We start from the raw sequence: 27,360 nt of genomic DNA on the forward strand, positions 1-27,360 counted from the left end.
AATAATTGGGTATTCATAAAAATAATAAAAAACATGTAAATTTCTATTACAGTTGTGATGCTGATAAACAGCGAAATTAAGTAAGCTTGATGGCAGATAGTTTTCATTTCACATGTCAACTCTGATTGGTCATGACTCCTTTAAACACTTGTAAAGGTTTTGAGGTCTTGTCTGGGTTTAGTGGGAAAGATGAGATGTTTGATAGTGATTTCTCCCATGGGTCCAGAAGAAGGGTGTGGTACTTTATGTACCACATTTGCTATTTCTGCTGTGACCCCATAAGTGCTCTTTATTTTCTACTGATATCGTAATTTCAGCTGTTATTCCCTACTTAGGCAAAGGTTGACTGAACACCAAATATGTTTAATTTTAGTTCTGTGACAACACATGATGTTAACAACCAATCAGAGCTTCTGATTAACATAAGTTAATGAGTTGATATAACATGTGTTGATTTAATTCTGGCCAGAAACCGAGCACTTGAGATTTTAATTTAGCTTGTGTGGATTTATCATAGATAAAAGAACATTTTGAGATATTCACTGAACGAAGATCGTTATTGCATTTTTCACAGATATTAGAGGAGCTACTGCTTCTGGGTTAGATGCCTGATAGGGAGAATGTTTCAGGAGACTGGAACATAATTTGGGATCAGGTGATGAACAGCCATTTAAGCTGTGTTCAGGAATTTGAACTTTATGTATTGAATAGTGACCAGAGGTTTTAAAGTGGAGAAATAACGCAATCAGAGGTTTCTTTCAGAAAGAAAATTCTGGGAACAATATTGAGAATGGGTTGGGGAAGGCTGGAAGGTTCTTGTCTGAATTCATTTCCACCATTTTCTGGAATCTCATCATTCCTCTTTGGTAACTTGAAAACTTCTTAGTTGGTGTATTTCACATTCCTTTTGCTTAATTTTGCTTCTTTTAAAGCTACAGTCACATTTTTCTTCTTTTTTACTGTTGGCTATCTTCACTTTATCTCCTTTTCTTTCAAGCTGTTGTAGACTGACGTGTATCAGCACACATAATGAAATTGTTCTTAAGGTGGACAGTGGTGTTCCAATGTCAGATTTGAGTGCTGCTCTTCATTTCTCTCCTCTGGCACTGTCTGTGACATCTGATGTTGTTGATCATGTAGCTCTTTAAGCTGCTGTCCCTTGACCCCCTCAGTGTTATTCTTTCCTGTTTCTCCTGTCTTTCTAGTCATGTCTTTTCAGTCTTTATAATCTTCTTTTCTTCTGCCTACACCTTAAACATTGCTTTTCCTTAGAGTTCTGTCCTTTGGGTCTTTTTGTTTTCTAAGCTCTTCCTGATGAAACTCAACCACATCTGAGACAACTCTAAAATCTGTGCGCTCTCTAGGTTCATATTTTCAGTTGTGTCTCATTTGTCTGACAGTTACCCAAAATTAAACATTTTGGAAATCAATCTTGTTATGTTTGTTAAAGCATACTTTTTTCTTTAAGATTTGTTTATTTATCTGAGAGAGTGCACACACATGGGGTGGGAAAGGGGCAGAGGGTGAGGGAGAAGGAGAGAAGCAGACTCTGTGCTGAGCACAGGGTGTGACGCGGGGCTGATCTCACCACCCTGAAATCATGACCTGAGCCGAAACCAAGAACGGGATGCTTAACGGGGTGGAACTGAGCCACCCAGGCGCCCCAAAGCATATGTTTTAAAAGAGGATATAATCATGACTCCTATATGGACACAAAATGAACATCTGTCAGATTTTATTTAATTCATTAACTAATAAAGGAACCAGTAAGATAATAAAACCAGTTCAGAAGAGGAAAAAGTGCTACACATTCAGTGTCAAAACGGGGAATACTAAAGTGCCTGTAAAACTGGCCAATATGACAAGGCAGTAATCAGTTGCATTCCACTGGACATGATTTTTCTTTTTGTGAATAAGAATTATTTGTATTACTTCCAGTTTTCTACAAGTTACTTCTGTCTCTAGAAAGTCGCACCCCGTCTACAGGAATAGATAATCCCAGAGGTTCCAGGACTTGAAAAGATTCCAGAAATTTTATTTGTCCCTATTTCAGAATCTTCCACTATTTTCCCCAGCATCTTCTCCAAACTTGATGCCCTGTTCCTTTATTCTTTATCTCAGAGTAACGTGGGTCTCACAGTGAATATAATTAGAAACTTCACTGTTAATCCTCAACATGATTGGTTCTTAAACTCCCTTGATCATTAAGTCCTATTTATTCTATTTCTTGGTCCCTAAAATCTCTTTCTCCCTCGTTCTATTTACAATAATGTCAGAGTCAACTTTCAAAAATAAACACACCTACTCAGTGCTTTTGTTCTCATGCTTTCAAACATTTCATTTTTGAATAGCACAGACAATAACACTCTAGCACTTTAGCATGGCATATAAGGTCCTCTCTGTAGTTCTTATCCAAATCAGTCTTCCTGGTCACATTTACTACACCTTTCTTCCTAAATTTCCCTAGTGCTCAAGCTTTAATGAATCCATCTTATTCACTGATGCTTCTGTACCTTCATACTTCCTGTTACCTTTATCTGGAAAAAGTTTTACTACATCGTACTTGCTTTTCAAGATCCAGTACTCATTTCTTCTCTGCTATGGATCCCATTACCAGTGATCTCAAGCAGAGTTAGTTAGTTCTTTCTTGCTTAGCACATCAAATTGCATTATTCTTGCTTGCTAGATTCTTCTAGATGGGAGCGTTCTTGAGACCAGGACATTATCTTGTCTTTTTATCCTCCCTTGGGTCCAGCACAAGGATTAATGCCCTGCGTAATTATTTGCTGAATTGGAAATAACTAAAGTTTCTAAAAGCTCAAGTAACCAACTAGATGGTGATACTCTACTATTAATTAAAACACTGAGGGACAGATTTGGGTTTTGAGCATGTTTACTTTGAGATATTTATGTTACATTTAGGAAATGCTTAGGAGGTATTTGAAAATAGGACACAGGAAAAGCAGATCTGAGTGTCACTAGTAATTAGGTGATACTGCAAATCATGGAAGTTGTTGAGGCCACATGTAGACAGAAGAGAAGACATATGAGAAGACAGTTGCACTAGTGACTAGGGACAGAGAACAAGAAGAGAAATAAAACTGATAGCAGTTAATTTTCTTCCTCTTTAATAGAATGTAATGGCCTGGAAAAAAATTGAGGGAAATAGGGGCGCCTGGGTGGCTCAGTCGTTAAATGTCTGCCTTCAGCTCAGGTTGTGGGATTGAGCCCCGCATCAGGCTCCCTGCTCCACTGGGAGCCTGCTTCTTCCTTTCCCACTCCCCCAGCTTGTGTTCCCTCTCTCGCTGGCTCTCTCTCTCTCTCTCTCTGTCAAATAAATAAATAAAATCTTAAAAAAAGAACGAAAGAAAGAAAGAAAGAAAGAAGGAAAGAAACAAGAGTCTTTTTTTAAAAAAAATTGAGGGAAACGTGATTTTTTTTAAGGATCATTTGTGTATGTGTATTTCTTTTAAAATGGGATATATATGTGTGTGTGTGTGTGTGTGTGTGTGTGTGTATATATTTTAAAGATTTATTTTTTTTTTTTTGAGAGGGAGAGAGAGTGCCAAGCAGACCCACAATGAGCATGGAGCCCGACAGGGGGACCAATCTCATGATCCTGAGATCACGACCTGAGCCAAAACCAGGAGTTGGCTGCTCAACTGACTGTGCCACCCAGGCGCCCCAATGGGATTAATATGTATTTTTAAGAATGAACAAAATAGAGGGAATTAAGATAGTGGAGGAGTAGGGGACCCTAAGTTTGATCCCTCAAATACACCTAGATGGTTATCAAATCATTCCGAACACCTGCAAAATCAATTGGAAATCTGAGAAAAGAAATGCTGCAGTTCTACAAATAGAAAAGCAATCACTTTTTGGAAGGTAGGAGGTGGGAAGACTTGGATCTGGGGTGATATATCAGAGGATACAGTGGAGGGGAGGGAGCTTGCTTAGGAAGGCTACCATAAATTATTATAAGCAGCGGAACACAAAATCGAAACTTCTAGAAGTCTGCTACAGTGTGGTAGTCCCTGGCTTAAAGGTGCTCAGGTGGTGAAGCAGGGATAGCTTGGTATCAGGATCCCTGGGATCACAAGAAGAATGGGAGTGCCTGAGTGTGGCAGATTTCCTAGGCACAAGAGTGGGGACGCTGGCTGAAAACAGCGAGTTTAGGTGCTGGCTTTCTGCTCTGGGTTGCCATAAACCTGGGAACTACTGACGATCAGTGTCAAGCAAAAGGTAGAAGCATGGTGGGAGGAACAGCACAGGTCTATACAGCAGGAATCTGTAAAATTTGGAGTTTTGAAACTCAGTTGTGTGCCTGGGATAAAAATGCTTGGTCACAGGCTGGGTGAACACAGAGTTCAGACAGAAACCAGGGAGCCAAGAGTGATTGACTGCTTTTCTGTGAGGGCTCACTGGTGTGAACTTTCAGCTCCCGGATTATAGAGCAGGGAGCTGTCATTTTCTTCCCACCTGTGGGTGCTGAAAGCCTTCAGGGAGCAAAACAGTGCCACATAGTGGAACCCAGAGCGGCTTACACTGAGCCTGGCCCCCTGGCAAGGGAGGCACATTTCCACTAGGGCAAGGGCACTTGAGAATCAGCACAACAGACCCCTCCCCGAGAAGATGAGCAGGAACAACTGGCTCGCACAAATTTACTGATCATAGACAGCTGCAGAGCTTCAGCTCTTGGGGAAAACAGTATATAGTATTTGTGGGGTTTTGTTTTATTCTTTAGTCTTTCAGTATTATTCTTTCAGTTATTTTCTTATTTTTTCAATTATTTTTTTCATTTTTTTTATATATACATTATATATTTTATTTTTTTGTTTTTTTATTGTATTTTATTTTTTGTATATATGTAAGTTTTCTTTCTTTTTTATTTTGAGATCTAGTTTCTTTTAACAAGCAGACCAAAACACCAGGATCTAGTGGGGTTTTTTTGTTGCTTCTTGTTTGTTTTTTTTTCTCATTTTGTTTTGTTTTTGTTTTCTGGTTTGTTTTGTGTTTTTTTCCTCTGTTGTTGTTGTTATTGTACTTTTTTCCCTCTTTCTTCTATTCTTTTCTGGACAAAATGACGAGAGTGAGAAATTCACCCCAAAAGAAAGGACAGGAGGTAGTACTCACTGCCAGGGATTTAATCAATATGAATATAAGTAAGATGTCTAAACTAAAATTGAAAACAACGATTATAAAGATACTAGTGGGCTTGAAAAAAGCATAGAAGACACTAGAGAATCCCTTACTGTAGAAATAAAAGAACTAAAGTCTAGGCAAGCTGAAATTTAAAATGCTGTTACTGAGATACAGTCCCAAATGGAGGCTATAAAAATGAGGATGAAAGAGGCAGAAGAGAGAGTCAGTGATATAGAAGATAAAATGATGGAAAATAAGGAAGCTGAAAAGAAGAGAGAAAGAAAACTACTGGATCAGGAAGGGAGACTTAGAGAATTCAGCGATTCCATAAAGCGAAATAATATCTGGATAATAGGGGTCTCAGAAGATGAAGAGCGGTAGAGAGGGGCAGAAGGTTTATTTGAACAAATTATAGTAGAGAACTTCCCTAACCTGGGGAAGGAAACAGACATTTAAATCCGGGAGGCACAGAGAACCCCCCCCCATCAATAAATCAATAAAAATAGGTCAACACCTCAACATATAATAGTGAAGGTTGCAAATTTCAAAGATAAAATTCTGAAAGTAGCTTGGGGCAAGAGGTCCTTAATCTACAAGGGTAGAAACATAAGGCTGGCAGCAGACCTGTCCACAGAGACCTGGCAGGGCAGAAAGGACTGGCGTGATATACACTCAACATGCTAAATGGGAAAAATATGCAGCTAAGAGTACTTTATCCAGCAAGTATGTCATTCAGATTAGAAGGAGAGCTAAAGAGTTTCCAGGACAAACAAAAAATAAAGGAATTTGTGAACAGTAAACCATCCCTGTAAGAAATATTAAAGGGGATCCTTTGAGTGAAGAGAAAGCCCAAAAGTAACAAAGATCAGAAAGGACCAGAAACAATCTACAGGAACAATGAGTTGACAGGTAATACAAAGTTACTAAATTCATCTTTTAATACTGTAAATGGACTAAATGCTTCAATCAAAAGACATAAGGTATCAGAATGGATTAAAAAAAAAACCCATCGATATGCTGTTTACAAGAGACTCGTTTTAGACCCAAAGACACCTCCAGATTGAAATTGAAGGGGTGGAGAACCATTTACCATGCCAGTGGACATGAAAAGAAAGCTGGAGTAGCCATCCCAATATCAGACAAACTAGATTTTAAACCAAAGACTATAATGAGAGATGAAGAAGGGCATTATATCATAATAAAAGGGTCTATCCAACAAGAAGATTAACAGTTGTACATATTTATGCCCCTAAGTTGGGAGCAGCCAAATATATAAACCAATTAACAAAATTTAACTCATTGATAATAATACAATAGGGGACTTTTTACCCCACTCACAGCAACAGACAGATCAGTTAAACAGAAGATCAACAAGGAAACAAGTTTTGAATGACACACTGGACCAGATGGAGTTAAGAGATATATTCAGAGTATTTCATCCTAAAGCAACAGAATACACATTCTTCTTGAGTGAACATGGAACATTTTCCAGAATAGATCACATACTGGGCCACAAATCAGGTCTCAGTTGGTACAAAAAGATTAAGATTATACCATGCATATTTTCAAACCACCATACTTTAAAACTTGAAGTCAACCACAAGAAAAAATTTGGAAGGACCACAAATATATGGAGATTAAAGAACATCCTACTAAAGAATGAATGGGGGAGGGGGTGCCTGTGTGGCTCAGTTGGTTAAGGGCCTGCCTTCATCTCAGGTCATGATCCCGAGTCCTGGGATCGAGCCCTGCAATGGGCTCCCTGCTCAGCAGGGAGTCTGCTTCTCCCCTTCCCCCCCGCTCATACTCTCTCTTGCTATCTCTTTCTGTCTCTCAAATAAATAAAATCTAAAAAAAAAAAAAAAAAAAAAAGAATGCATCAACCAGGAAATTAAAGAAGAATTTAAAAAAATACGTGGAAGCAAATGAAAGTGAAAACATGACAGTTCAGAACCTTTGGGATGCAGCAAAGGTAGACCTAAGAGGGAAGTATATAGCAACACAGGCCTTTCTCAAGAAACAAGAAAAGTCTCATACACAACCTAACCTTACACCTAAAGGCGCTGGAAAAGGAAGAACAAATAGGGTGCATGGGTGGCTCAGTCAATTAAGCAACCAACTTTTGAGTTCATCTCAGGTTGTGATCCTAGGGTCCTGGGATCAAGCCCTGCATCAGGTTTACCGCTCAGCAGGGAGTCTGCTGGTCTCCCTCTCTCTCTTCCTCTGCCCCTCCCCTCACTTACACATGTACTCTCTCTTTCTCTCTAAAATAAATAAATCTTAAAAAAAAAAAAAAAACCAGCAAATAAAGCCTAAATCCAGCAGGAGAGAGAAATAATAAAGATTAGAGCAGAAAGCAATGATATAGAAATCAAAAAACCTGTAGAACATATCAATGAAACTAGGAGCTGTTTCTTTGAAAGAATTAATAAGATTGATAAACTGCTAATCAGACTTATCAAAAAGAAAAGAGAAAGGACCCAAATAAATAAAATCATGAATGAAAGAGGAGAGATCACAACCAACACCAAAGAAATACAGACAATTACAAGAACATATTATATGAGCAACTATATGCCAACAAATTCGGTAATCTGGAAGAAATGGATGCTTTCCTAGAAACATATAAACTACCAAGACTGAAACAGGAAGAAATAGAAAACCTGAACAGAACCATAACCACCAAGAAAAGTGAAGCAATAATCAAAAATCTCCCAACAAACAAGAGAGTCCAGGGCCAGATGGCTTCCCAGGGGAATTCTACCAAACATTTAAAGAAGAATTAATACCTATTCTTCTGAAGGTGCTTCAAAAAATAGAAATGGAAGGAAAACTTCCAAGCTCTTTCTATGTGGCCGGTATTACCTTGATCCCAAAACCAGACAAAGACCCCACCAAAAAGGAGAATTACAGACCAATATTCCTGATGAACATGGATGCAAAAATTCTCACCAAGATACTAGCCAGTAGTATCCAACAGTACATTAAAAGGATTATTCACTACGTCCAAGTGGGATTTAGTTCTGGGCTCCAACGGTAGTTCAACATCCACAAATCAATCAGTGTGATACACTACATTAATAAAAGAAAGGACAAGAACCATATGATCCTCTCAATAGATGCAGAAAACACATTTGGGAAAATACAGCATCCTTTCTTGATTAAAACTCTTCACAGTGTAGGGATAGAGGATACATACCTCAATATCATAAAAGCCATCTACAAGAATCCCACAACGAATATCATTCTCAATGGGGAAAAACTGAGAGCTTTTCCCCTTAAGGTCAGGACCACAGCGGGGATGTCCACTATCACCACTGTTTTTGTTGGTCAACATAGTACTAGAAGTCCTAGCCTCAGCAATCAGACAACAAAAAGAAATAGAAGGCATCTGAATCGGCAAAGACGTCAAACTCTCACTTTTCCCAGATGACGTAATACTCTGTGGAAAACCCAAAAGACTGCACCCCAAAATTGCTAGAACTCATACGAGAATTCAGCAAAGTGGCAGGATATAAAATCAATGCACAGAAATCAGTTGCTTTTCTATACACTAACAATGAGACAGAAGAAAGAGAAATCGAGGAGTCAATCTCATATACAATTGCACCAAAAACCATAAGATACCTAGGAATAAACCTAACCAAAGGGGCAAAAGATCTGTACTCAGAAAACTAGAGAATATTCATGAAAGAAATTGAGGAAGACACAAAGAAATGGAGAAACATTCCATGCTCATGGCTTGGAAGAACAAATATTGTTAAAATGTCTATCCTACCTACAGAAATCTATACATTGAATGCAATCCCTATCAAAATACCACCAACTTTTTTCACAGAGCTGGAACAAAGAATCCTAAAATTTGTGTGGAACCAGAAAAGACCCCAAATAGCCAAAGGAATGTTGAAAAAGAAAAAGCAGATGGCATCACATTCAGGACTTCAAACTGTATTACAAAAGTATAATCATCAAGACAGTATGGTACTGGCAAAAAAACAGACACACAGATCAATGGAACAGAATAAAGAACCCAGAAATGGAGCCTCAACTCTATGGTCAACTAATCTTGGACAGAGCAGGAAAGAATATCCAGTGGAAAAAAGTTTCAACAAATGTTGCTGGGAAAATTGGACACCCACATGCAAAAGAATGAAACTGGACCATTTTCTTATACCATATTGAAAAATAAACTCAATGAATGAAGGACCTAAATATGAGATAGGAATCCATCAGAGTCCTAGAGGAGAACATGGGCAACAACCTCTTTGACCTTGGCTGTGGCAGCTTACTAGACACATCTCCAAAGGCAAGAGAAACAAAAGCAAAAATGAACTATTGGGACTTCACCAAGATAAAAAGCTTTTGCACAGCAAAAGAAGTAGTCAGCAAAACTAAAAGGCAGCCTGTGGAATGGGAGAAGATATTTGCAAATGTCTTATCAGGTAAAGGGGGCTAGTATCCAAAATCTATAAAGAACTTATCAAACTCAATACCCAAAGAACAAAAAATTCAGTCAAGAGATGGGCAGAAGACATGAACAGACATGTCTCCAAAGAACACATACAGATGGCCAACAGACACATGAAAAAATGCTCAGCATCAGGGAAATACAAATCAAAACCACAATGAGTTACCACCTCACACCTATCAGAATGGCTAAAATTGACAACTCAGGAAACAACGGATGTCAGCGAGGATGTGGAGAAAAGGGAACCCTCTTATGCTGCTGGTGGGAATGCAAGCTGGTGAAGCCACTCTGGGAAACAGTATGGAGGTTCCACAACAAATTAAAAATAGAGCTACTCTACGACCCAGTGATGGCACTACTAGATATTTATCCAAAGGACACAAACAGTGATTTGAAGGGGCACATGCACCCCAATGTTTATAGCAGCATTATCAACAATAACCAAATTATGGAAAGAGCCCAAATGTCCATCAGCTGATGAATGGATAAAGAAGATGTGGTATATATATCCACTGGAATATTACTCAGCCATCAAAAAGAATGAAATCTTGCCATTTGCAACAACATGGATGGAACTAGAGGGTATTATGCTGAGCGAAATAAGTCAGAGAAAGACAAAACTGGATGATTTGACTCATATGTGGAATTTAAGAAAACAGATGAACATAGGGGAAGGGAAGGAGAAATAAAATAAGATCAAAACAGAGGGAGGCAAACCATAAGAGACTCTTAACTATAGGAAACAAACTGAGGGTTGCTAGAGGAGAGGTGGGTGGCAGTAAGGGGCAACTGGGCGATGGGCATTAAGGTTGGGTACTTGATGTAATGAGCACTGGGTGTTATATGCAACTGAGGAATCACTAAATTCTACCCCTGAAACTAATAATACAGTATATGCTAACTAAATTGAATTTAAATAAAGAATTTTTAAAAAGAAAAAAAATGAACAAAATATTATTACATTTTCATATATTACTGATTCCTGGCCTTTAACGTCCTAAAATGGTTTCTACTATCTGTGTAACTGAAAATTTTTAATGTGAAAGTGGCTGCAATATCAAATTATTGCAATTATGTATATTGAAATCAAACAATTATTTCTTTCAAGGGCAAGAACGTAATATAATTTTGCCTCTGGGGAGGGGGGAGAATGATCATTTTCATAAGAGAAGGAAGGATTCAGTGCTTTCTTTGCTTGTGGGTTTCCTCTTGTTCACTTTTGATCTAGATATTGGTGGTTATGTTCCAGTCCTCCTGCATGTGCCCAAGAGGATTGGGAGTGGAGTGGACACCAGCAGAAGCACCATTTTTTCCTGTAGACATTAGAAACAAGGAGCTTATTGCCCTGCTTGTCAAGGCTCAGGACAGAGAGGAGGAAGAAACAAGTATAAAGGTTTTGGTTTTGGAAAGAAGTTGGAATCTCCTGACCCTGGGACCTTAAGATCCACAAAATTGCTGAAAGAAAAAGTACTACCTTATTGAAAGGTAAGACATTAAACTGTTTTAAGGTTTAAGCCGTTTTAGCCACATTAGCATGTTTTCATAAGCTGTGAAATCAAGCAGTCATTTCTGCGAAGCCAAAGTTTTTGTGAAATAATCACCCATCCAGCCTTCCTGGGGAGATAGAGACCTGTATGGCTCAAGGGACGTTTATAGTGAGGGAGAGCCTTTACAAAATTGTACTCATTTTTTAAATGACATTTACTGAATGCCAGGCACTGTGGTAGGCCTTGGATATACAGAGATTAATATGTCAGTCACCCTCCCTATCTTCCAGAAGTTCTCATTCAAGGAAAAAAACCCTGATGATTACAATGTGATAAGTGCTATAATAAATAGGTCATATGTGTAATAAGAGTGGTCTAAATCTGAAGGAGTAATGTTGTGTCCTAAAGGATTAATGGAAGCTCATGAGGTTGGAAGAAAGGGATGGGCATTTGAAGTAGAGAGAATTATATGTTTAAAGACATAGGAATGAAAAAGTGTGCTGTGCTGGAAGAACACACCAAATTGCAGAAATTACTATCTGATGTTTGCTGTGGAGCAGAAGAGGAGCAAGTGTTGAGATGTTGCTAGGTGAGAGTGGACTAGTTATGGAGGTCTTGTTGCATGCCAAGGAAATTTTAACTTACTTATTAGCCATGGGGAAGCACTGAAGATGAAAAAAAATTGTGGGACTACCTGAGTTTCAAGATGGGTAGGAGAAAAAATAAGTATAATAGTTTTAAAATAAGTATGTACCTATAGCTCTCAGTTGGGTCCCAGTCTTTTGTCTCTTCTTTTTTGCTAATATTCCTCATATCCTTGTGTTCTTACTAGGTTGATTCTAAACTTTGTAGGTTACTGGAGAGTAGGATTTTGATTTAGACTATTGAGAACTAACTCTCCAATTTGTGCCAACCTTGAACACCTTCCAAAGTGTATTATGCATACCTCAACCTAAAATAATTTTCCTCATTCTGGAGAGAAAGCTATAAACCCAAGAGTAAAGATTCTGGCTGATTAAATGCTGTAACAAGGAGGTGGCCAACGTTTCTTGTCTTTAATCTTGACAAAAACAGGGTCATAAGTTTATGGTGACCCCAAGGAAAAGAAAATCATCCTAAGAGAAGTCAGACTTGATCCTGAAACCTTCTACGGGAATTAGTTAATTTGAGGACTCATTGGAGGGCTGGTTGCAGTAGAGAGGCCAGATACAAGGTACATAATTTGGAGTGGCCAGTTGCTGGAGCATTAGTTGACCATCCTGTCAGAGGAGCTCAAGACTCAATGAAGTAAGTCACATATTTAGGGACCAGTGAGAAGATGGTGACCCTGGTGGAAGATCTGGGTGAAATGTTTGAATAGGGGTATCTGTATTCTATGGACTGTGACTTTCACTAAGATAAGAGAACAAAGAAGGAAGGATAATTTTTGGACCCATGACATTCAAGATTTTTATTTATTTATTCGACAGAGAGAGAGACAGCCAGCGAGAGAGGGAACACAAGCAGGGGGAGTGGGAGAGGAAGAAGCAGGCTCATAGCGGAGGAGCCTGATGTGGGGCTCGATCCCATAACGCCGGGATCACGCCCTGAGCCGAAGGCAGACGCTTTAACCGCTGTGCCACCCAGGCGCCCCAAGGACCCATGACATTCAAATAGTAGATTTCAGTGACACTCAAAGATCTTGCTGTATACTTTAACCAGGAGGAGTACAGTCAGGCTGGGCAAAGAGCTCTGTATAGATAATGATGCTGGAGATCTGTCGGAATCTGATCTCACTGTGGCCATTAGTTTCAAAATTACATGTAATCTAGTTGGAGCAAGGAAAAGAATTATATTTGAAGAGTACATTTCAAAAGGCATCTGCCAAGATTGGAAGGCTGAATTAAAAGTCAAAGATTTCAAGCCAGAAGCAGAACATTTCTATAAAATTAGTCCAAAAAGCAAAAACTGGAGGGAAAATCGAAAAATTCATAAAAGATGTCTTGAAGTACTCAAAATGAGATGTATCAAAAGTTGTAGGCTTTAGGGGCGCCTGGGTGGCACAGCGGTTGGGCGTCTGCCTTCAGCTCAGGGCGTGATCCCGGCGTTCTGGGATCGAGTCCCACATCAGGCTCCTCCGTTATGAGCCTGCTTCTTCCTCTCCCACTCCCCCTGCTTGTGTTCCCTCTCTCGCTGGCTGTCTCTATCTCTGTCAAATAAACAAAATCTTAAAAAAAAAAAAAAGTTGTAGGCTTTAAGTCTTCAGAGCTATCTATGACCTATAAAGTTTCTGTATGTCCTATAAAGTTTTACCCTCTTTAGGTTAGAAGCTCTAAAGTATGATAATTATAGAAATCATAATAGATTGACAATTGAGGTGTGTGGCAGTTGCCACAGAAAATCCTTTTTGAAAGAAAGGAACATTCAAGAAGCGAATTTGAGAATGATAACAGCCTGAGCTCAGCCCTCCTTATATAACAGACAGTTCTCATACTGGCCCTCCAAATAGTGCTGTGGAATAGACTTTAAATATATTTACATTTAATTCTACTAGATACTAGTTTAGTTTCGAATTCTAGTCAGAGGTAAAAATATTTTGAATGTACTGAACCTAAGAGAATTGTCATTCAAATTCAAAATTTTTTTAAAGATTCTATTTATTTATTTTAGAGAGAGAGCGTGGGCACGCACACACAAGGGGGGGAGGGGCAGATGGAGAAGCAAGCTCCCTGCTGAGCAGGGAGCCCATACGGGGCTCAATACCAGGACTCTGGGATCATGACCTGAGTCAAAGGCAGATGCTTAACTGACTGAGCCACCCAGGCACCCCCAGAATTCTTTCTTTTAAAAGATTGTTTGTTTGTTTATGAGAGAAAGAAAAAGTGCGGTGCACAGGGAAAGGAGCAGAGGGAGAGGGACAAGCAGACTCCATGCTGAGTGCAGAGCCCAATGTGGGGCTCGATCTCAGGACCCTGAGATCATGACTTGAGCCAAAACCAAGAGTCAGATGCTTAACCGACTCGACTGTACCACCCAAGTACCCCACAAATTCAGAATTCTTAATAGAAAATACATGATTTTAATGGGTACAGAGGAGATTTTGTCATTAGCAAACTTATTTTAAATCTAAGAAACTGCATGTTGGAAGATCAGGAGATCTGAATAGACCTGAGAGCCTCTGTCTGTGGTAGGAAAGCACTAGGTTTAGATTCTGAAATGCCTTTAGTTAAGTATTTGCTACTTTATGAATGTTGAATAATTCATCCTAGAAAGACGTCCTCTGGGTTAAAAAAGGTTTTTTATTTTCATAATGATTTGTATTGTACTTCCTTACAGAGAGTAGAGAATTTGTTGGTTTTACTCTTTAACATTTTTTGGACATGAGACAAAATAGAGGTGCCTGGCTGGCTTAGTTGGTAGAGCATGCAACTCTTGATTTCTGGGTTGTGAGTTGAAGCCCCACATGGGGGTAGAGTTTACTTAAAAAAAAAAAACAAACAAACAGTAAGACAAAATAGGTTTCCTGTGTGATGAAAAAAGCAAATCATAACCCAGTGTAATAGTTCTTCAACAAATGTAGCTCATAGGGTTTGCTTAAAAAAAACCCCAAAAAGACAAAATAGGTTTCCCGTGTGATAAAAAAAGCAAATCATAACCCAGTGTAATAGTTCTTCAACGTATGTAGCTCAGTAAGAGATTGGCATTTATCCCTATTTGAAATTGATTAAAATTAAAGGTTTTAAGAAATGTTTTATTTGTGAACATCAGAGCAGCATTTCAGAATGCTATGATTTTTTTTGAACATGTTTGTATGATTAAGAAAGATGTATATGTTAACTTATTTATGAACTGGGCTGTGACAATATGTTATAATGTCATAATATGTATTATGTATTTGTAACGTATTTATGTATAATGTCATTTGATATTCAAAACACTAAAATTAGTAGAGCAGATATTATCTGTTTTACTAATGAGGATGAGTGAGGCTCAGAGAGGCTAAAAATATCACCTGAAGTCACAGAGTTAAACTTTGACCATTATACTGAATCAGGGTTTCTTTGAGATGAGCATAATTCAGTTTTATAGGCACAGACTGGCTTCATCTGCTTTTTATTGTCTTAATCATTGCTTAACAGAAAAGTTTTTACACAAGGCTGGAAAATGATTGTGAATACCTATAACAGGAACATTTGTTCCTATCAACAATTATTGAGAAGAGGTATCAACAAGTTCTGAAGTTACAAGAACACAACATCCTTATTACCAACATAACACTGGCTAAAACAGCATGGTTAATTGTTATTAAAATGTTTTTCTTTTTCTAGGAGGACTAACAATACTTAAGAATTTGGAGAGATTACTTTTATTATGCTTATACCTAATATTAAAGTTCTAGAAACAAATATATGTGTGCTTTTGAAGAGTGGTAGGGAATTTTTTGATTTTGATAGTTTCACTTTTATTCAGATTAATCTTACATGGTTATAAAATTGTTTGACTTAACAGATAACAAACTAAGGCCATTTTCTGAAATATCCTATGAGACTGGGTATCTTGTTATTTTACAGGATGAAGAAACACGAAAAGATTATGACTACATGCTGGATCACCCAGAAGAGTACTATAGCCATTACTACCACTACTACAGCAGGCGCTTAGCCCCTAAAGTGGATGTTAGAGTTGTGATTTTGGTCAGTGTATGTGCTATTTCAGTGTTCCAGGTGTGTATTGATGGAGGTGTGTGTCTATGTGTATGCTTAGTGCACGTTGCCTAGTCTGGTCACTAAAACTGAATTAGAAGTACCTTTTAATAAAATTTTACTTGTAGTTGAGACTAATTTTTTTAGAGTAGAAAAATATTCATTTATTCAACCAATTGATTAACAATGGAATCTTTGTCAATGGCAAATCTAAGAAATTGATGATAAATGCCATTATATAATAAGAAAACCCAACAATAGATATTTTTCTCATTGTTCCCTTTAGAGTATTTCTCTCCTAACCTGATAATATTACTTTTGTAGGACTTTTCAATGATTTCCCATTAAATTTGTTAAAAACCTGAACTTCTTAAAGAAATATGACCTAACAAGTCTTGGTACCTATCCACCAAATGCTAGGAGTGCTTGCCATTACTGTAACAACCAAAAATGTCCCACACATTTCCACTGCCTGCTAAGGGCAGTTTTGCTTTGGTTGAAAACTACTGAAATAGATTAAAAGAGTAGTAATCTTTCATGTTGTTTTAAATGTCAAAAAAATTTCACTTCATCTTGAAATGAGTTTTTCCTACTATTATTCTTAAACTAACCACAGCTATCATGTCTTCTTTTGGAGGGAAAGAACATGTCAGGTGACTAGAATGAATCAATTTGCTAGTCTGAAAAGTGCTTCTCTAGCTTAATGCCCAGAAATGAGATTCACTTTATATGACATAAAGAATTACTATTGAAAATTAAGGTTGTGGATTTTAAATGTATCTGCTTTTGCAGAAATATTTTCTTTTCAAAGGGGAAAGCAGTAATAATTTTACCTCTCTGTTTTAGATAATACCCTGGTAACATTTTTTTCCCCTAGTCCTAATAGAGTGCTATTATAATATTTCAAGATATTATTGGTGTAACTGCAATATTCATTCAGTAAAACAGCAAATGAAATGTGTGGTAATGTGAAGAATAGGACTTTTTCTGACAATTAACAAAACCCTTTGTGTGTATTTATGAAGTAAGTTATGTATTTTCCAGTCAAATAAGAGTTCAAACATATTAGAATCCTTTACCTCAGAATATGATGAACATTACTGTGATATATTGAGATGGTTTAGGGAAGAGATGGGAATGAATATAGTTGCCTGAGTCTATCCTGTCATTTTTCTTTTTTTAAACAAGTTCTTCACTGGCTAGTTTTACCATTTAACTGTTCCCCCCAGAATGTAGATCACAGTCTCATAGTCTTAAAAAAAAAAAAAGAGAGAGAGAGAGATTTCTTAATAGTGATCTAGGGAAAGCCAAATGGTAGATATGAAATCACAGGTGTGGTGTGATTCTATTGATTTATCCCCTAATCTTGGGTATTTCCTGTCTGAATTAATGGCTTTTTGGCCTAGCGTAAGGCTTACCTGATTTATCCAGCCTCAGGTCCCAGGTACATGTGGGTCTTATTCAGCTTTATCTTTTACTTACAGAGAGAGATGATTGAGGTCCCTTTTTTTTTTTTTTTTTTTTAAGTAAGCTCTGTGCTGACTGTGGGGTTTAAATTCATGACCCCAAGATTAAGAGTTGCATGCTCTACTAACTGAGCCAGCCAGGCACCCCTTAAGGTCCCTATTTTTAATCAGAATTGCTTTGTGGGGGGTGGGGTATGGTGTTCACCAAGGTGCATTTTGGTAGTAAAAATAACCCATTTTTCTTTGTTAAATATTTCAGTTTTTCAGCTGGTGGAACAGCTATGACAAGGCAATCAGCTACCTAGCCACAGTGCCCAAATACCGTATCCAAGCCATGGAGATTGCCAAGCAGCAGGGGTTACTCAGAAAAGCCAAAGAGAAGGGCAGAAACAAAAAGTCCAAAGAAGAAATTCGTGATGAGGAGGAGAATATCATAAAAAACATTATAAAAAGTAAAATAGATATAAAGGGAGGCTATCAGAAACCCCAGATATGTGATCTTCTCCTGTTTCAAATTCTCTTAGCACCTTTCCACCTGTGCTCATATATAGTCTGGTATTGTCGGTGGATCTATAATTTTAACATCAAAGGCAAAGAATATGGGGAAGAAGAAAGACTATACATCATACGGAAATCCATGAAGATGTCAAAATCTCAGTTTGATAGTCTAGAAGATCATCAGAAAGAAACTTTTCTTAAACGAGAGCTCTGGATAAAGGAGAATTATGAGGTAATTATTTGCTGGGATATTTGTGTCATCTTACTTATGAAGTTAAAATTTGGTGTAGGGGAAGGGATCACAGAAATGCCTTCCAGTTTCTGAAATCCAAGATTTAAATAATGAATAAAGATCTTATTTTTATTGAAAGTGTGACTATATTTGGTAGTGGGACAGTGGGTTTTTGACCTGTAATTTGTCTTAAAAGATGAACTTCAAATACTTTAACTGACTCATGCTGAAAATCTTAAGAATGGTCTGATTTGTTATGTTAAACTGCAGTGGGATAATATGTATGTTTGCAAGGATGTCACAACTTTCTGTTAATTGTTCTAATTTAAATTTGTTCTTCCCCAAATTTTCTTTCAGTCATGTAAACTTAGCTACAGGGATTAAAAAACAAAACGGAGGGAATAAGACATGGAAATTTTGTTGAAATAACTTCATTTCAAAATAGAGCACAAAATCTTCTATATAGTAACTAACATGTCTGAAAAGTTACTTTTTTTAAAAATGTCTCTAAACTTTGGGCAGCTTAATAAATATTATATTCTATAATTGTCAGCTACATCAGTTATCTTGAGGTGATCGCTGCTTAGCTCAAGTCTTAAAGGAACTATTTATCTTATCATAATGATATTATTTTAGGTTTTGCATAAAATTAATTGGCTAATGTATTAAAGATAAGAATAAAGCACAGTGATGGGGCACCTGGCTGGCTCAGTCAGTAGAGCATGTGACTCTTGATTTCATGGTCGTGATTTGAGCCTCAGGTCAGGGTAGAGTTTATTCAAAACAAAACAAAACAAAAAGATTTCTTAAGAAATCTGAATATATTTGTGTTTTTAGTTTCATAGGCATTCCTTTTTTTTTTTTTTTTAAGAATGCACTGAAATTTTAATAATGTCAACTAATGTGATTAAAGCTAAGGTTTCCCCTTAATGATCAGTTACTTTTCTCACTTCTATTATTCTTTTTTTTTTTTTTTTATTAATAATGATTTTTTATTATATTATGTTAGTCACCATACAGTACATCCCCGGTTTCCGATGTAAGGCTCGATGATTCATTAGTTGTGTATAACACCCAGTGCACCATGCAATATGTGTATAGGCATTCCTTTTTATATGTGGTATCCTAAATAGATTTTACTGAAGTAGAGTTCCAGTCTGAATTATATAAGTAACTTACTATGAATTGCCCGAATGTTCTGGCAAGTAGATATAGTTAGCCTGCCTGTAAATAACATAAAAATGGAAAGTAACATACTATTTTGCTTCTAAAGTACTTGAAAATTTTTCTCTTAAGTAGGGTAAGCAGCCCAGTTCACAAAACTGTATCTTTCAGGGAGTACTATCCTGGGCTGAATTGTCACGTTATTTTATGAGGTGATCTTAGTCATTACTTCCTAAAATTTGGAAATAAAGTCATCTCTTTCTAAAATTTGATGAAACTGGTTATGAAAACTTTTCCATTTAGTTTCAACTGACATCCACAAAAAGTTACAGAAATTAAGATTTTCTTTGTCCTTAACCTGCATGGTTTGTTTAACCGTCTTTGGGAATCTTAATAAAATACTTGGAAAACCAATAATTATCTTTGAATTTGGAGACAGTTGTATATATAAGGTCATTTTATTCCTTGGTTAGGATCAGTAAATACTGAAAGTCATCAATTAAATTTTCAGAGTACCATATTAAAGAAATAAAGTGTGATTCTTTAAGATTGGACATTAGTTGTAGAAAGTGTTTAAACCCTTTAAGCTCAGCTGATGTATGATGTCAATGAGGAAAAGGATGTATTCTCAGGTTACAGAAATCAGTGACAAAAATTACTAAGTTCTTGTACAATTTTTTTCTTTGTTTTTAATTTAACATTGAGTGTTAAGGTGCTTAACTCCTTAGTATTTTTAGATGGATGGTCTTCGGAAGACAAACCAGTACATTCATAGGAAACTTTTACCTAAAGTTATATTTGAAAAATGTAAATATGCCATAAAGGTAATCACAAATGTTTCCCTTTAGATGGTAAAGTCATTTAGTGTTGTTTATACTTACAGGTTTATAAACAAGAACAAGAGGAAGAACTAAAGAAAAAATTGGCAAATGACCCCAGATGGAAGAGATACAGGAGATGGATGAAGAATGAAGGGCCTGGACGGTTAACGTTTGTGGATGACTGAGGATTACTGAATGCTACTATGCCAAACCTTAATTGTGATATTTTCATAACTGAATTATTTTAGAAATGTATCAACTGCTCCTCAGCAGTACTTAAAATTTCTCAAATATTTGATTAAACAGAATAATGTAGAAATTTAAACTTTCCCTTAAAACTTTATACATAAGACATTTATGATTGTTCAATTTTTATAATCTATTTGTGGATTTTGTTAAATGATCTGACATGAAGATTTACTTGTTGCCATTTTAAATTTTTATATGTTTAGTTAAAAGATTTGACATGAAAATTTATTAGATACCATTTAAAATTTTTACGTGTTAAGTGTTTATTCTTTAAAAGTGTTTCCTTATTCTTTGTTACAGTGCTACATTTTTCTGCTTCCATGGCCTCTGATATTTTCACAAAACATAAAAAATTATAACAGCATTTAATTACATTTTGAGTGTCTTTAGACACGAACTTCTTCAGCAAAATGATTTCAACTGTCATGTCATCTTCATTACAGTCATTCTAGGATTGAAATACGTTCAAAATATCTCTCTAGGAGAGTCTTCTGCCAGAATGTGCTTAAACTATTTTTCCCCCTGTCATAATGTTCTTAATATGATCAGAAACTCTCCAGGAGAGTGAATCAACCTTCACGTCCTTGTAGGATGATCTTGATTACAGTCATTATAGGACTATAACTGTATTCTCAAAACGTTTTTCCAGAAGAGACCTTAAAAAGGTCTTTTGTACCACAGTATTGCTTTCCCCACCCACTTCAGTTAAAAAAAAAAAATGACAGAGCAGAAGTAGTGTACTGAAAAGTTGTTCATGTATTATGAAGTCCTTGAGCCATGAAAAATCCAGCGTACGTGAGTGTATTTACATGCATTTAAACAAGACAGGAGGTGCATGGCTGTGTGCTGTTCTTTCAAACAATGAAATATGTTTTATACATGTGGAAGTGAAAGTAATTCACACATAAATTGACAGAAGCAAGTATGATACTGCATCAAGGTATTGATACACAATCATGGTAGTGAATCAGTACTCCTGTTAAAGGATTTATCTCATTGCTTCATATTAATAAAATGGTTGCAATATATCACAAGTTTGTTGGTATGACATTTTAAATCAAGGATTAACATAATTGCTTTTGTAGTATGTAGTTTAAAAAGATTAGTGTAGGTAATAGATACGCAGAGTCTGTTTCTAGCTAAAATAAACTAGTGCTTTCAGGAGCTCAGCCCAAATATGTGATATACAAAGAGGCAGGAGGGAAGAGTTTTGACCTTGTGAGTCATTTAATCTGTGAGTGAGGGCCTCAGTTACCTTAGTAGATAGAAAGTTGGGAGAGGACTTTAACTAGATTATCAGTAGACCCCTTTGCTGTTCTTAAATTCTGAAATAGTTTTATTTTTTTAAAGCACTTGCCCCTCTGTTAAAATTTCAAACTTCTGATACTCTAAGTATTTTTTTTTTACACCTAGTAATAAGGCATAATAAAAGGACTGGGTATGTTAGCATTCATAAAGGTTGGCTGATACAAACAATGTGTGTTGGAAATTATTTTGAATATCTGCTAGATTGTTGTATTTTTCTCTGGCTTTATAGAAACCTCATTTCTGGAATCACCCCCAGCAGCCTTCTCTCTTGGTAAAAGTTTGGTCGTTATTTGGAATCAGGGTCATTGCATGGGTCAAGATAAATGGACTCTCCTTAACGGAAGGACTGTTATTCTTCTCTTTCCTTCCCTCAACAAAATATGCTTCAAAATCCTATAGTGAAGGAAGAGCCATTAGTTGCAAGTGTCATTCAAGTACTATGAATATCTTTATTTATATTCTGCCCATCCCTCACCAAAAAGCCAAACGCTTCTCAATTTTAGAACCATCTGGAGAAGAAACCTGGATAGAGGATCCCACAACCTCACTAGTTAGATACTTTTCCTTGTGCTTCTTAAGGCTATCCTATCACCATTTCCTTTTGTTTGACATGTAGGGGTTTATAGTGCATAGCTGTTCATTGGTATCTATTATCACTCCATATAATTGAGGTCTGTGGTAAAATCACTCTTAGGATAATATTCATGTCAAATATCTTCATAAGAGATTCTACTACTAACCCTTTCCTCAGTGTTATTTGTTTGTTTTTTGTTTTTTTTTTTTAAGATTTTTTTCTGTTTATTTGACAGAGAAACCATAAGCAGGGGGTGCAGAAGGGAGAGGGAGAAGCAGGCTCCCCGCTGTGGGGCTTGATCCCAGAAACCTGGGATCATGACCTGAGCCAAAGACAGATGCTTAACCAACTGAGCCACCTGGGTGCCCTTCAGTGGTCTTATTTCTTTATGAATTCTCCAAGTTCTGCAAATCAGAGGTTGCTGTTTCATTGCTCATATTCATATAGTCTTAAGAATTACAATTGGTGGGGCGCCTGGGTGGCACAGCGGTTAAGCGTCTGCCTTCGGCTCAGGGCGTGATCCCAGCGTTCTGGGATCGAGCCCCGCATCAGGCTCCTCCGCTATGAGCCTGCTTCTTCCTCTCCCACTCCCCCTGCCCTCTCTCGCTGGCTGTCTCTATCTCTGTCGAATAAATAAATAAAATCTTAAAAAAAAAAAAATTACAATTGGTAAATAGGATTTTTAAATGTTACATGAAAAAAGAGTTTGAGATTAGAGAATTAACAAGTATTTTAGTACTATTGAATTTATGTTTAGAAAAATCATAGTTCATTTTCTTTTTTGTTTTGTTTTGTTTTGTTTTTACTTTGGACAGGGCAATAAACGTTTAACTTCCAAACCTTGGAGAGATTTTGCTTGACTGGAAGGCATCGCTAAGCTAAGCTAACATTCAGCTAGTATTATGAACCAGTCTACTGACCCCAAACCGAAAGTTTTGTGAAAAGTAAAGATAAATAGCTTTTATTAGACATTATTATAAATAGATCTAGCTACTTTTAAGACATTAAGTTAGATATGATCTCTGTTGAGTTGCAATTGCGCATTTGAGGGAGATAAATACTGGTATTGACACAAACTAGTATATGGATGAGTATAATTAATCTTATTTGCAAAATGCAATACTCTTCACATTTAAGTGTGGGTTAAGGCCAACTCTAGAACCTAATAACTAAATAAAATTTGCTAAACAATGGGTGCCTGGGTGGCTCAGTTAGTTAAGTGGCTGCTTTCAGCTCAGGTCATGATCCCAAGATCCTGGGATCAAGCGCCACATTGGGCTCCCTGCTTGGCAGGGAGTCTGCTTCTCCCTCTACCTGTAGCTCCCCCCACTTGTGCGCGCTCTCTCTCTCTCTGTCAAATAAATAAATAAAATTTTTAAAAAATTTGCTAAACAAATTATTTTACCTTTCTGGTTTTCTCATCTGTGAAATGAGGGGATCTTTTTAGATAATTAAGATTTAACATTCTAATATAGCCTGCAAACTCATATAGGTTTAGGGTCCAAAGTAGATTAGATTACCTGCAATTGAGAAATGTTATGGGGATTAAAAAGGCTACCTAATTAGTTGTAAACTTTAATCAGATTCTTAGTATTTAAAGGATTCAGAGTATCCCTGACAATTATGTATGGAATGGATCACATGGTCTTAGGTCAGTAACAAATGGGGTTGCTTACAGACCCATCCTCCTGGGTGTCATTAGGGATGGAGAAACTTCCTCCCATTTGACAGTTCTCTTGTAACCTCAGGAAGAGTGAGCCAGATGCAGTGGAAGGGCTCAGGCTTTGCAGCCAGATAGACCAAGATTTGGTTTCTGGCTCTGTAACTGACCCAGTAACTTGACTTTGGGCAGGTTAACCTCTGAACCTCATTTTCCCATCATCATGATTATCATATTTATTTATGTTATGTCAGTCACCATACTTCATTAGTTTTTAATGTAGTGTTCCATGAATCATTATTTGTGTATAACACCAAGTCCCATTTTTAATAGTACAGTTACTAACTACCTCACAGGATTCATGTGAGAATTAAACAAGATAGGGGTAAAGTATTGGTGTATGTTAAGTGCTCAATAAATGGGTTTTCTTGCTTTTAGAGGAAACAAGGAAGAGTCATTTTCATTTGTTAAAATCCACGTTAATAGGGGTGTGTTTAGTGATGATTACAAACCCCTTGTTTCTTTATTCTTTTAACAGGTATTTGAATCCCTTACCTTGGGCAAGGTACTGTGATGGAGTGGAAAAGTGATGCCTCTTAGGACTGGAATTGTGTATTTTAGTGGCAGCTACCTGCCCCTTGTTGCCTTTGAGGTAGAAGTTGAAGCAGCTGAGATGACAACTCAAGAAAGACTGTACTTTCAGGGACAACAAACAGCATCAGCTACTTAACTAGTTTACGGCCTATATTTACTGCAGGGACACTGTCAATGAGATAAAGAGGCAGGCTTGGAACAGCTGTTCAAAAAGACAAGTAGCCCTAAGTTCTGCTGCCTCCCAAAGTCTCAAAAATGCCTGTGAAAATCTCTGGAGAAGCTGCACCTACAAACCTGCCAGTGAGCCTCTAGCTCCTGATTCATTACACTAAGTTCTAAAAATAATGCAATGGGTATAAGAAGTGAAATAGTTTTTTTATGGTACATTATACTGTGTCACATGAAATACAGTTGTTAATGTGTTTCCTTTTAAATCATTTTAGAAAACTGAAGGTATATATTGTCATTTTGACATAACGTTGGCGGAAAGACATACCTTCCCATTATATATCATATATATCATTTTTTTAAAAGATATATTTATTTACTTGAGAGAGTGAGAGAGCCAGCAAGTGGGGGAGGGGCAGAGAGAGGGAGAGTGAGTATCTCAAGCAGACTCCCCACTGAGTGCAGAACCCGAGGTGGGGCTCAATCTCATGACTCTGAGATCATGGCCTGAGCTGAAATCAAGAGTTGGCTGCTTAACCAACTGAGCCACCCTTGTGCCCCTCGTTATTTTTATGGAGAAGAATTATTTGAAGACCCTTTTCTGAAAAATAGCCCATGGTTAGTAAAACGGTGACAAAAATACAGGTCAAAGGAGTGAAGAATTGTATACATCATAACAGGGAAATAAAACTTTTGTCTTTACAAGGACACTGACATTTCTAAAAAGTACTGAGATTCTTAAAAACAGTGGAAATTAGTAAGTTCTTATATTTTTATTTCAAGTTTTTATTTAAATTCTAGTTGACATATATGGTAAAACTGGTTTTAGGTGTAGACTTTAGCGATTCATCACTTACATGTAACACCCACTGCTCATCAGAAGTGTCCTTTAATCCCCATCGCCTATTCAGCCCATCCTCCACCCACCTCCCTCCATCAACCCTCAGTTTGTTCTTTATAGTTAAGAGTCTCTTATGGGTTTGCTTCCCTCTTTTTTTTTCTTCCCTTCCCCTATGTTCATCTGTTTTGTTTCTTAAATTCCACATATGAATGAAATCATACAATATTTGTCTTTCTCTGACTGACTTATTTTGCTTAGCATAATACCCTCTAGTTCCATCCACGTTGTTGCAAATGGCAAGATTTCATTCTTTTTGATGGCTGAGTAATATTCCAGTGGATATATATACCACATCTTCTTTATCCATTCATCAGCTGATGAACATTTGGGCTCTTTCCATAATTTGGCTATTGTTGATAATGCTGCTATAAACATTGGGATGCACATGGCCCTTCGAATCACTATGTTTGTGTCCTTTGGATGAATATCTAGTAGTGCAATCGCTGGGTCACAGAGTAGCTCTATTTTTAACTTGTTGTGGAACCTCCATACTGTTTCCGAGAGTGGCTGCACCAGCTTGCATTCCCACCAGCAACATAAGAGTGTTCCTTTTCTCCACATCCTTGTCAACATCTGTTGTTTCCTGAGTTGTTAATTTTAGCCGTTCTGATAGGTGTGAGGTGGTAACTCATTGTGGTTTTGACGTGTATTATAAGTTCTTATTTTAACCAAGAAAAAAATGTATAACAAATGTTTATAATAATATATTGGTGATCTGTGCATTTTAGCAGGAAAGGATTCTCTGGCCCTGGGCCTCACCTACTTTCAGAGCTCTAGAAATAACTACATCTGTGGGAACAGACTCTACTCCAGATGAGCAGTGACTTCTCTTGGAAGCTAAAATGAAAGTTCTTCTCCCTATTCCCACTTTGTGAGATGTTACGTAAGTCACTTTCCTTAGTGGCTTTTAGTTTCCTCATCTCTAAAATTGGGATGGATTACATTATATGAAGGTCTCTTCACTCTGAAGTTCCATGATGCAAAAATAATGGATGAGAAGACATTTTGGTAAAGTATAAAGCAAAACACAGATGGTCAGTGGCACCAAGCTTGTCTGTCCATGGATCACTGTGGGAGGCACTATGCTTGAACCTTGCTGTTTCTTTCCAAGTCAGACCACTCCTCTCCAAGAGTAGCACAATCAATCATATGGAAGTGGGCAGGAGTGGTGGGTGTGTACAGCATGAAAGAGGGATATGGGACACATCTCTAAACATTTTCTGCTACCTATGGCTGATACACAAGTATTACATTATGTGTCCCCTCACTGTGGGTGGCCCCAAAGCTGCCTTTTCTAATTGGAGATAATCTCACTGCTTCGGCTGTCATTGTGCTGTGCAGATGTCTCCCATATGAACATCTTGCCACTTAACATTTCTAACAGCCTAGAGGCACATAGCATTACAGCTGAAGACTTGGTTTCTCCTAAGCCAAACTCATCTTTGTTCTTTACTCCTCCCTTCAAACCTAGGCCTGTTTCCTAACATCTGTCACAGGCTCCAGTTCTAGCCTGCTCTCTGCTTCAGAACCTTTATCCCCTTTCCTTTGCATTTTATAACCGCCATGGAATATGCCTGATTAAGTCTTTTAAATTTATTCTCCATCCTACCTTCGTAGTTCTACCTAGGGCCTCATTCCAGCCACTCTCTCCACCAAAAAGACAAAACAAAATCATTATTGAAGTCTTTGTTTCTCCACTTTCAGTTCATTTCGTATCCTCATTCCAGATTAATATTCCTAAAATATGTTACCATGTGGCTATGCCGCTGTTTGCTACAAACTTTTCTGTTTCTTTTGAGGTTTTCTGTGACTTTGAGTCTTAACAGCTTTGTATTTTCTATTGCTCACTAGAGCCTTCTCCATTCTTTAATTCATTCATTTATTCATTCCATATATACATGGCCTGCTCTCCCCTCGTTGGAATGCTTTCCCCTGTCCTTGGTGCC

At 37.3% G+C, this 27,360-nt stretch overlaps 1 protein-coding gene across 1 annotated transcript; it reads left to right on the top strand.

Annotated features, from left to right (window-relative positions):
• Nucleotides 1-3,582: 3,582 nt before the first annotated feature.
• LOC130543374 (dnaJ homolog subfamily C member 25) lies at nucleotides 3,583-22,751 on the top strand. Its single transcript, XM_057310236.1, has 4 exons — nucleotides 3,583-11,095; nucleotides 15,648-15,800; nucleotides 17,505-17,975; nucleotides 20,023-22,751. Exons 2-4 carry the CDS (start codon nucleotides 15,678-15,680, stop codon nucleotides 20,143-20,145), a joined length of 717 nt encoding a protein of 238 aa, XP_057166219.1. The 5' UTR covers nucleotides 3,583-11,095; nucleotides 15,648-15,677; the 3' UTR covers nucleotides 20,146-22,751.
• Nucleotides 22,752-27,360: the final 4,609 nt, after the last annotated feature.

This window comes from Ursus arctos, unplaced genomic scaffold (genome assembly GCF_023065955.2).
Source record: "Ursus arctos isolate Adak ecotype North America unplaced genomic scaffold, UrsArc2.0 scaffold_110, whole genome shotgun sequence".
NCBI lineage: Eukaryota > Metazoa > Chordata > Mammalia > Carnivora > Ursidae > Ursus > Ursus arctos.

Coding starts and splice junctions, on each gene's coding strand:
- LOC130543374 (XM_057310236.1), top strand. CDS start 15,678: ATGCTGGATCACCCAGAAGAGTACTATAGCCATTACTACCACTACTAC. Junction 15,801..17,504: donor GTGCTATTTCAGTGTTCCAG/GTGTGTATTGAT, acceptor TAAATATTTCAG/TTTTTCAGCTGGTGGAACAG. Junction 17,976..20,022: donor GGATAAAGGAGAATTATGAG/GTAATTATTTGC, acceptor TTATACTTACAG/GTTTATAAACAAGAACAAGA.